Source organism: Zingiber officinale, chromosome 9B (assembly GCF_018446385.1).
Source record: "Zingiber officinale cultivar Zhangliang chromosome 9B, Zo_v1.1, whole genome shotgun sequence".
NCBI lineage: Eukaryota > Viridiplantae > Streptophyta > Magnoliopsida > Zingiberales > Zingiberaceae > Zingiber > Zingiber officinale.
The window spans coordinates 82,918,544-82,930,451 of NC_056003.1; the positions used below are offsets into that span (position 1 = coordinate 82,918,544).

Genomic DNA, 11,908 nt, shown 5'->3' on the forward strand with positions numbered 1-11,908 from the left:
TCTATTTTTAACCCTAACTTGAACTTGGGTTGATGCACATCAAAAAGGGGGAGATTGTTGGACCCCATGGTAGTTTTGATGTGATCAACCAAATTGGTTAGGTCCTGTTGTGTTTGATCCCTGTGTCTGAGTATTCAGGAGCTTAGGAACACAGGAAGTCGAGCGGAAGATGCAGCTAGCGAGAAAAACGGCACGGGAAGGGAGCCGACGGGCTCGGTGCGTCCGAAGGACGAGAGAGCTGCGGAAGAGTACTCCGGTGGGCGTGAAGAGCGTGCGCGGCGTTCGAGGGACGTTAAGCCGGGACAGAAGGCTGCTCGAGGAGAATGCCGGGAATTGGGTTCGGGTGAGCCCTATTCCGGTTCACTACAAAAAAATAAGGGTTTAGCAGCGATTTTTCAAGGCCTATACCAGCGGTTTACGACCGCTGCTAACCCTATTGCACCGGTTACAAAACCGGTGCAGGTGTTGGCGACGCTAAATGCAACCGAAACGGTAATACTGACCGGTGGTTTAAACTTATAAACCGCTTCTAATGCTTACCAATAGCAGCGGTCTTACGGTGGGCCTTTAGGAGCGGGTAGTAACCGCGTATATAGATCAATATGGGTCGCCTTAAGGTGGACCTTTAGGAGCGGTTAGTAACCGATTCCGAAGGTCAACTTTTACAAACAGTTAAAACCGGTCTTATAACTTACTTTGCAATTTAAAAATGACGTTTTAGAAGTGGTCTAAAACCGACACAGAATGATGATTTATTAGAGACGGTTGTAAACCATTTTAGAAAATAGTCGTTTAGATGCGGTTGTAACCGATCCTATAAGTTTATTATACAACAGTGACACTATCTATAGGAGCAATTTTAAACCGCCTCTAAATATACAGAATTACCATATTTAAAAATGCTTTTATATCATATTGTACCTATAGATTTCCAAAATGAATGCTCAATTTAAATCAATTGATAATATTAATATTTCACTGCACAAATCTAATTTATATTCATAACACAATTTGGATTACCAAATAAACAAGTCATATTCATATTTAAGTTCAAAATATTCATAACATACATTTAACACCACACTATACCACTAATACAATCCTTTCTTTAATTCCCAAAAATATATAGAAACTTCAATAACAAGTTTTCTCCGCCAATAAAGCATCAAAAGACATTTGCTTCAAGCGACAAAAGGCATTTGCTCCAACCTTCAATAGCAACCTTCAAAAAAATGCAAACTTCAAATAATGCAAAGACATATAGAAGGGAAAAAGACATAAAAGACTATATAGCTATAAAGAATGATGAATACCCTTGCGACTTTAGTAGTTGGAAAAAAAATACAATACAGGATGAAATAGAAAATTTAGACAAGATCAAGGCACAAAGCAGCTATACATGGCACTACAACAAAATCGCTCATAGACATCAGTGGAACAACATCGGTTTTAGGCTAAAACCGAAGTCTTTGAGTATTTTACACCGGTTTTTCTAAAAATCGGTGTCTATGAGCGCAGATTTTAGCTCATAGACATCGGTTTTTTAGGCGATGTCTATAAGCGCTCTTTTTTTGGTTAATAGACACCGATTTTAACATCGATTTTTAAAATCCGATGTTAATAAACCCCTTCTTAAATAATTTAATTTTTTCACCGGCCAAAATTTACAAGACTTCACAAAATTCCCTCCAAACCTAAACCAATATCGTGCCCCTTCTCTCAACATAAACCTAAACCTCAGCCTCATCTCCCTCTTCCCCTTCCGCCGTCTCGCCCTCGGAGATCTCGCCGTCGCCGTCCCCTTCGTCTGCAAGTCCTAGTACCGCGCCTCCCTCGACCCTAGCTGCTGGCGCCGCCTCAACTTCCGCTCCCTAGATTTCTCGCCGTCGCCGTCCCCTTTGAACAGTGGGTTCATTTCCTCGTCACATCTCCCTGCCCGATTCCGCCGACCCTTCTCTTCTTTCCATTTTTCCCGAGTCGACAGAGCCACTCGTCGCGCCATTTCGCTGCCTAGCTGAGCTTCGCAGGCGGCGCCACAGCTGACGGGGCACAACGCGAGGACGAGTGGAGACGAGACGAAGAAGAAAGAGGCAAGTGTATCTACCTGTGATAACTCGAAATCCATGAGGTATAGTGGGGTGGAAAACCTATAGAAAGTGAGGATTTGGTATGGATTTCGACTTGTTTTCTTCTGGTAAAGGCTTTGATTGTTCTTCCTGGAGATGTTTTGATTTACTTCTTTTGTAGACGCTTTCGATATGTTTTCCTCTTCTGTGGATGTGTTTGATTGGTTTTTCTTTGTATACGATTCGGGTTGGATTCTTCTCGGTGGGATGTGTTCTTGTTGGAGGTTTCGGTTGAAGGTTACTGCTTGGTTTGCGTATGTTACCCAAAATTGTTTGACAGTGATTTCTGATGTGTTCACAGTAGGTTTTCCTAGAGATTTTGGCTGGTGTTCGATGATTTGAGGTTGAGTTGTGTTGTGTTTTCCATGATGAACAAGTTGTAGAGAGTTGCACGTTACCTGTTTGTTAGAATGGGTCACAGAGAGGTGGATTGGTTATTGCAGCTGTTGGGTCACAGAGAGGTGGTCACGAATATAACATAGGAAAACAAATTTGTGTTGCCCAAGGACCACTGCGATCAAATGTTCCCGTGCGGCCCCAACAGTTATTGCAGCTCCAACATCTCGCCGCCGTGCACATGCTTGCGTGGGTTTCATCCGAGGAATCAACATAACTGGGACATGCTGGTCGGAGAAGCCGGCTGCATGAGGACGAAGCCTTTGGACTGTCTAAATAATACCGATGAATTCTTCAGACTGAGTGTCACGAAGTTGCCCGACGCGTCCAGATCGACAGTACTCAATGCAAACTGGAACTTTGAGGAGTGCAGGTTTTTTTGCTTGAGCAACTGCGCATGCAGAGCATATGCCGCATCGATCATAAGTGGGAATGGGAGTGGCAGTGGCAGTGGCTGCTTAATATGGACAGAGGATCTCACTGATATCACCGTGAATGGCAGTGGGCTAGGACAAGATCTTTATGTCAGATATGAAACGGCAAATATTTGCGAGCAACTAAGCAAAACTGAATATATCAAAATCTATATATGTTGCAGTCTTTTTACTTATTCTGTTATAAACTGTTGTAATCTTTCAGCATCACCATCTGAAGCCCGTCATGCTAATCGTAATATCTTAATGTTTGTGATTCTTCCACCGGTAATTCTTTTCCTTGCTTGTGTTGCTTACTCGATTTGGAGGAGGAAGAAGACAAGTATTATTGTTCATTTTCATCCTAACTACTTTTACTTGGCTTACATATATTCTAAAAGACTTTAATTTGTGGCACATGTAGGTTCTCATATTGACTATGAAGCAGAAGAAAAGGACATGGAATTGCCATTGTTTGACTTGACTACAATTAAAGACGCAACCGATGACTTCTCAGCAGACAACAAGCTTGGTCAAGGAGGCTTTGGCCCTGTATACAAGGTACGGAATACTGTATTTGGGGTTTAGTAGTATCACATAATTGTTTGAGACATTTGATTGTGTGCAGGGTAAATTGGGAGACGATCAAGAGATAGCAGTGAAAAGATTATCTAAGACATCGTCACAAGGAGTGGATGAATTCAAAAATGAGATCACATTGATCGCGAAGCTGCAACATCGAAATCTTGTTAAGCTTCTTGGCTGTTGCATCCAAGGAGGGGAAAGACTCTTGATCTATGAATACATGTCCAATGGAAGCTTGGACAACTTTCTGTTTGGTTAGCTGATCTAGATCTCTGTCAATTTACATGATCTGAAACTATCTGAAAGGATAGATTAATTAGATTTAAATGATTGCTTGTTGTGTTCAGATGAAGTTCAAACTGTATTACTGGATTGGAGAGCAAGGTACAACATCATTCTCGGTGTCGCTCGAGGTCTACTTTATCTTCACCATGATTCAAGGTTAAGGATTATTCATAGGGATCTTAAAGCTAGTAACATTCTTCTTGACAAAAATATGAATCCCAAAATATCAGATTTTGGCATGGCTAGGATATTTGGAGGAGATGAATCCGTATCAATTACCAAAAGAGTCGTCGGAACCTAGTGAGCATAAACAATTTGAATCATCAATATTTTTATTTTTCATATTATGTCATATATACTTATTTTATATTTCTACGATATGACAGTGGCTACATGTCTCCTGAATATATCATAAATGGTATTTTTCCTATGTTTTCCTATGGGTCACAAATTTGTTTTCCTATGTTATTGCAATAACTGTTGGGGCCGCACGGGAACATTTGATCGCAGCGGTCCTCATGCAGTGATTTCTGATGTGTTTTCCTATGTTATATTCGTTATCTTGCACAGCAGCCTTTAAAAACTCAGTATTCTATTTTATTTGATACATGTACACATTTGTTTTAGTTATTTGACATATGGTGGATTTATGTGTTTTTACAGTTTACAAATCTCAAGTACTCCAGAGTTGAAATTGATGAAGTGCGGTTCGAGTGGGCTGAATGCATGCTAGATTACATTTGAAGTGCGGTTCTACCTTGATGTGTTAAAAGAATGTTCTACCTTGATTTTGATATTTATTAGCTAGCTTTTGATGTAAAAAGAATGTTTGGGTATTTTATGGATATTGTTGTAAGAAGATTATTTATATAATTTGTGAATATTTGTGTATTTTATGGATATTATTGAATGAAGAATATTTGTACAATTTGTGAATATTTGTGTATTTTTTTTTGTTATTGTCGGTTTTAAAATCAAATCTGTGCTGTTAGAAAAAATACATATTACATCGGTTTTCCATCGATGTAAAACCGGTGTTATAAAGTAATATTACATCGGTCATTTACCGCTGCCAAAACTGGTGTTATTAACATACAATATTACATCGGTTTTACACCGTGTATGAAACGGTGTCGTTAAGTGATACTACACCGGTTAATAACCGATTCGAAAACCGGTGTCGTTAAGTGATACTACACCGGTTTTAACCCGATGTCTAAAATGACAGACTTTTAACATCGGCTTCATAGACATCGGTCGAAAATCAAATAGACACCGGTGGAAAACCGATGTCTATGAGCGATTTGTTGTAGTGTGGTCTTCATAAACTACTTTAACTCGTTCAATGCTTATCTAGTCAAGGTTGTGAGATATGATATTGCAGATCTACAAGATTTCCATCATCAACAAAACTCAATATGAACCATGAAATATCCAAGTTAAATTATATAAGGAATAAACAACTTTTTTAGAATTTTAGAGAGACCATGGTAAAGGATATCTCATTGTAGCACCTGTATAGAGGATTTGCAAGAGTCGATTGTAGATCACCGTAAGGCTGTCCCCTTTCATTGAATTTCGCTACCAGCATATGATCGGGATGTAATGCATGAATATCTCTCATAATAGTCTTGCCACGTTTTCTTTTCTGAGCTTGGGATGAAGACATGATCTCATTTTCATCTAAAAAATATAATTTTCACTTAGTGTTGCAAAAAATAATTTTCTATTCATATCCAAAAACATTTTTCACCTTGCTCATTAACCTCCTCATTTTGTAGCTCTAATGGTGAATGAGATGTTGTATCTTGTGATTCATTTTCATGATCAACTCCTCTATTACTCGATTCTTCTCTCGTAGATCGTCTTTGGCTATTTTGTATTAGCTTTCACATTCTTTTGTTTGCCATTTTCAAAAGTTACCTACAAATCACAATATAGAAATATGAATGAAGTTTGAAGTGTAAAATCTGAAATTGTCATAAAATGTTCAAGCAAAATAACAAAAGAGAACAAATTTTCTGCATTAAAAAAACATCTAGATAATTAACTCAGATATCAATAACAAAAGAGAAACAATGTTCCGCATTAAAAAAACACAAGGCATGAATTGTATTAGTCAAAATGCATAACTCTAGTAGCTGTAAGAAAAGATTTCTGTCAAAAAAAATTTAATCTAGTTGAAGTGGTTGAAGACCTACTTGAGCTGAAAATCACTATAAACAATAGCATAAATAGAGTTGGTGACGACAACACTAAAGAAACACTAACGAAAACAGAACTATGTTGTTCATCATGCTGCCTTCTTTAGTGATATTTACCAATATAAAAGTTATACAAAATTAATCTGATTTGATGAAGATTCAAAGGGACCGAAAGATAACATAATTGAGAACATCTAAATGATTGGCTCAAGTATCATCAATGACGTGGAAACTTTAGACCTTGTACACCATATATTTCTTTCAAACTATATCACAAAATAAGGGGAAAAAACTAAAACAGAAGCTCTAACAACACGAACTACATCAAACCTGATAAATGTAACTGCAAAACAATGCTAATAAAGAGTGCTACAAGGATATTTGTATACTTCTCAAATTCCATAAAAAAGTATCAAGAACATTGCCAGTGATTTTGTCTCGGCATTGCTCAAACATCCTTTGACTTGAACTGCCTATATCAAGAGATTCATCCCTTTGACAAAACCCAAAAAAAAACCCTAAACAAATTCCAAAAGCAAAAGCCTTTACCTGCAAAGAGTCGAAGGATCAAAGACAGGGCAAAGAGAGGTTGAAGTATAAAAACTCTAACAGCAGATAGGATTCGAAAATAGGTCTAATAATCTGTAGAAGGCTTCCAAAATCAATATTAAGCAACATAATAAAAAATCGGAATCAGAGGATGAAGGAAACAGCGGCGGAAGGAAGAGGCGGAGGTTATGGTAGCTGCGTACCTGGGAGGAGACGGAGGTTCCTGGCTGTGTGACTAGAAGAGGCGGAGGTCGGAGGCTCGTCGACGATGGGATGAAGGTGAGTGTGTTTGTGGTCTGTGGAAGGCGACGAGGCGACTTTAGTGGGAATGTAAATTCTGTTAAGGTAATGTGAGGGGAGGGAATTAATAGCGGGAATGTGAAATTTGGTTGCGGGAATGTGAAATTTGGGTGGAGTCTTATTTTTATTGTATTAATATTCATATTTTGTTTAATTAATTTAATTTATTAAAATAATTTTTAAAAAATAGGGAATGTAAATTATGTTAAGGCAATGGAATTTTGATTAATATTCTAGACCTGGACCGATTAGGCTCCAACCTGATCGGTATGGGAGTCGCCTGATCGATCTGTGGACCGATCAGTCCCTAGGCTGATCGGTCCCCAGACCGATCAGCCAACTCTCTGTGAGAGTTGGCTTCGAAGCCTGATCGGTCTGTGGATCGATCAGGCTATAGGTGGATCGGTCCCCAGACCGATCCCCCTACCTTCTTTACCTCTGATCGTTTCCTGATCGGTCTGGTGACCGATCAGATAACTTACAGTGAGCCACTGTTTGGTTTCTGATCGGTCACCAGACCGATCAGAAAACCCATAGTATCACTGGATCGGTCTGCTGACCGATCCAATGCCCATGTGGATTTAGAAGGCCAACCAGTAAAGAAGCCCACTTATCACTAGCACATAACACTTACTCACTTCATTTCCACAATTGAATACTAGAGTACTTTTAAACATCAGAAATCTAGTTTCATAAGAAATTAGAAATCAGATTGAGAAATCAGAAATCAGAAATCAAATTCATAAACAAATCAGATTCAGCAAATAAATTCTGATTTCTGAAATAAATTCTGATTTCTGAAATAAATCAGATTCAGTATTAGAAATCAGATTGAGAAATAAATTCTGATTTCTGAAATTGCCTTCCATAAACCTGCACATATTCCTCCAAATTGGCACAATGGCAACTCAACAACAACATTTTGAAAACAGGTTTCTCAATTTCTGAATTGTAATTGCTCAAAAATCAGATATAGAAATTAGAAATCAGTTTTCATTTCAGAAATCAGATTCAGCAAATAATTCTGTGGTTGCTGAAATAAAACTCAGCAGAACACCTTCACTTCATTTTCAGAATTGTGATTTCCAAGAGATTACAACTGAGTTCATGGAGAGTTCAAATAAGTAACGATTCCCTTTTGCCATATTGATTTGTACTCACAATACATTAGAAAAAATTCTTATTGATAGAGCTTTAGAATAATGAACGAAAACACAAAAATCAACTAAAGCTTTTATCATCTGTTTCATTGTTCACAACTGGAAGAACATCAACTATTGAGCCCTCTACATCAGTTCTAATTAATTCAACATCTACTCTATTTACATCACCTAATATTGATTCCATATTAGAAAAATTATTATGAATAAAATGCATCGTATCCATATCATCTTCATTGCCCATGTTATACGTATCTCTTGGTGTGTGACGAATGGCGCAGTACCAATCCTCCTCCTTTGGATCACGAACATAATAAACCATTTGAGCTTGCGTAGCCAAAATAAAAGGTTCATGTTCCTCACATTCTCCTGTATGTATCAAGCGTGAAAAATTCAGCATTGAAAATCCAAATGGATCAATTTTGAAACCTGTAGTAGTGTTAACCCAATCGCATCGAAAAAAATAATTCGTCCACGACCACCATAATCAAGTGAGATGACATCAGTTAGTCGACCATAATAGATTGACTCATGATCATCATTATCATGCATCGCCTGCACCATAACCCCACTATTCTGGACCTTTTTGTTTGTTTCAGATTCCACCGTGCGAAATGCAAAACCATTTATGTTGAACCCATGATAATTAAATGCTACTGGATTTGGACCACGCGAAAGCACCTGAAGATCTAAGTCATCGATTCGTTCATTTGCTCGATCAACCTGTAAGGTACACATATAATTTTACAGTAAAAAAATTAACAAGTCCATTTATTAAAAATTTGTAATATAAAATAAATCACATATATTACTTACTCGTCTTGCAAACCATTCTGGAAATTGCATTCTAACCATGTCATCCAACTAAGAATTACTTGGGCGTTGGCCATATCTATGTCTTCTCTTCAATTCATTTTTTATTTCACTGTTCAATATCAACATTAATATATAATTAAAACAAATTATTGATCATAAAACAATAAAATATTATGCAAAAAATCAAAAAAATAGTATTACTTACTCACGATATGGTTGCAACACTGTACAATTAGAGAGAATATATCTATGAGCTTGAGTTAGAGTTTTGTCATCTAAGGTAACTACTTGAAGCCCTTTTGTTGGTCGCCCTACATGTGGAAACATCGAGAGTGTGGGAAACTCATCATTTGGTGTCTCTTTATGTCGTGTTCCGGGATTTTTTAATGAGATGTTACCATCTACATAATGAGAACAAAACACAACACATTCATCTGCTAAATATGCCTCTGCAATGTTGGCCTCTGGTCGTGCTTTATTTCTAACAAAATTTTTAAGTTTCCCCAGATATCTTTCTATTGGGTACATCCACCGATAATGTACAGGCCCAGCAATTCTTGCTTCATACACTAAATGTACCACCAAATGAACCATTATTGTGAAAAAAGATGGTGGAAATATTCTCTCTAATTGACATAAAACCAAAATAACTCTTTCTTCAGCCTTTTGTAATTCATCTTCTTGTAGGGTCTTTGCACATACTGTTCTAAAATATTCACACAACATAATAAGTGGAGCAGTTACCTTTTTCGACAGCAGGCGACGAAGAGCAATTGGAAGGAATTGTTCCATCATAATATGACAATCATGGCTTTTCAAGCCCATAATCCTACAACGTCCAACATCCACACACTTTGAGATATCAGATGACATACCATCAGGAACACGAATATCTTTTAATACAGAACAAAATATCTTTTTTCATCTTTACACATAGAGTAACATGCAGGTGGCAAATACTCTCTACCATCTGAATGTGCCCGGAGCCATAATTGTTTCATAATACCCAAATTCTTTAAGTCTCTACGCATTGCATAATTATCTTTGCTCTTGTTGGAATCATCTAAAAGTGTTCCAACAATATTGTCGCAAACATTTTTTTCAATATGCATAGGGTCCAAATTATGTCGGATCAAATTAAATTCCCAGTATGGAAGGCTAAAAAATATGCTTTGTTTTCTCCACATTTGTTCAATTGATCCTATTTTTATTCTCACATTTGGTTTTGATGCATTACTCTTACCAAAAATCACATTCTTGTTTAAGGTCATTCGTCGAACGTCAGATCCAGACAATGGTGCCAAATCTAACTCACGTAACTCTGGTTTGCCATAACTTGGCATTGTTCGCATTTCTGAATCTGGTGGTAGAAAACGACGATGCCCTCTGAATGACCACTTTTTGCCATGTTTTAGGTACACTGCATCTGTATTATCAGCACAAGTTGGACATGCATTCTTGGCATATGTATTCCATCCAGACAAACAACCCAAACCAGGAAAATCACTAACTGTCCAAAGTAATGCAGCCCGCATTTGAAACATTTTTTTTTCACAAGCATCAAATGTGGCAATTCCATTTTCCCATAAATCTTTCAATTCAGTCAATAGGGGGCGCAAATATATATCGATATCATTGCCAGGTGCTTTTGGACCAGGAATAAGGGTGGATAAAATAATAGAATAAGGCTTCATGCATTCCCAAGGTGGCAAATTGTAAGGCATCAGGACAATAGGCCAAGTACTATGTGAAGTGCTTTGATTTTTAAATGGATTAAACCCATCAGCGGCGAGTCCCAAGCGTACGCTTCTAGGATCAGACGCAAATTCATAATGACGTTCATCAAATTCCTTCCATGCTCGAGAATCAGCTGGATGCCTTAGATTTCCATCTGAAACACGTTTTTTGAAATGCCATTGCATATTTTCAGACGTCTTAGATGACATGAATAACCATTGCAATCTTGGTTTCAATGGAAAATACCAAAAGACTTTGGCTGGAATTTTAACTTCAAGACGTTTTTTCCACCTTTATACGATCTCCTTGATGATTTCTGCAAATTTTTCCATCTTGGAAGGTTACACACTTTGCAAGCCTGTTCATTCTCATTTTCCCCCCAATAAATCATGCAATCATTTGGACAAGCATGTATTTTTTCATAATGAAGTCCTAAACTAGAAATTAATTTCTTTGCTTCATAAAATGTCTTAGGCACTTGAGCTTCAGATGGAAGTACTCGACGAAGGAAGTCCAACAATGCTGTAAATGACTTATCACTCCATTTTCCATTCACTTTCAGTTGAAATAACTCAACAAGGAACGACAGTTTAGAAAACTCTGTGCATCCGGTATATAGCTGTTGTTTCCCTTCCTCAATTAGTCGATAGAAATCTTTAACATTAGACTCCATCGGTGTATGACTCGTTGATGCTCCAATGTAATTTTCATTACTTGTAGATCCTTCATAAATTCCAAATGCATCATGCAGCATTTCTTGTACCATCGGTTCATGGCTAGTTACTTCAGAAACTTGTTGCACTGAATAATGAAGTTCTTTGTTATCATAATCTTGTACAATTAGTTTTTCTCCATGAAAATTCCAGATGCGATAATCTTGTAAAATACCATTTATCATCAGATGTTCGTGTACTGTCTCACGATCATGACTCAATGAATTTATGCATTTGCAACAAGGACATGGTCTCGTGACATCTGGAGCCGCATCACCAAATGCATAACGCAAAAAATATAGGATTCCCACCCGATACTCAAGACTGCCATGTGGCGCAGCCATCCATTGCTTCTGCATAATTTGATGCTGTTCAATAATTTATAAAAGTTAAAACATTGAAGCAAGATTTATCAAAAATTAAAGAAACTTCGTAGATAAAATTTCCAAGAATTCAACAAACATATATATAAATACAATTACTAAATATAAAAATGAAGCTTAGCATCATAGACACGTTGTAAGCAAACTACAATAATAAACTTGAAAAATAATACGGATAACTCGTAGAAAAAAAAATCAAATTAAGGGATTCATTGGAAAAATTTACAAATCTACCGGCCAA

The 11,908-nt window shown here is 37.3% G+C and overlaps 2 protein-coding genes across 2 annotated transcripts; one reads left to right on the plus strand and one right to left on the minus strand.

Moving 5' to 3' along the window:
- The first annotated feature begins 2,647 nt into the window (after positions 1 to 2,647).
- Positions 2,648 to 4,106, plus strand: LOC122023094 (receptor-like serine/threonine-protein kinase SD1-7). The gene is made up of 5 exons (XM_042581185.1): positions 2,648 to 3,023; positions 3,162 to 3,278; positions 3,360 to 3,496; positions 3,564 to 3,774; positions 3,868 to 4,106. The coding sequence occupies exons 1-5, from the start codon at positions 2,648 to 2,650 to the stop codon at positions 4,104 to 4,106; spliced, it is 1,080 nt and encodes a 359-aa protein (XP_042437119.1).
- Positions 4,107 to 8,079: 3,973 nt separating this feature from the next.
- On the minus strand, positions 8,080 to 11,628 carry LOC122023096. Its single transcript, XM_042581187.1, has 6 exons — positions 10,818 to 11,628; positions 10,078 to 10,725; positions 9,841 to 9,897; positions 9,579 to 9,727; positions 8,501 to 8,741; positions 8,080 to 8,387 (listed from the first exon to the last, which is right to left on the minus strand). The coding sequence occupies exons 1-6, from the start codon at positions 11,626 to 11,628 to the stop codon at positions 8,080 to 8,082; spliced, it is 2,214 nt and encodes a 737-aa protein (XP_042437121.1).
- Positions 11,629 to 11,908: the final 280 nt, after the last annotated feature.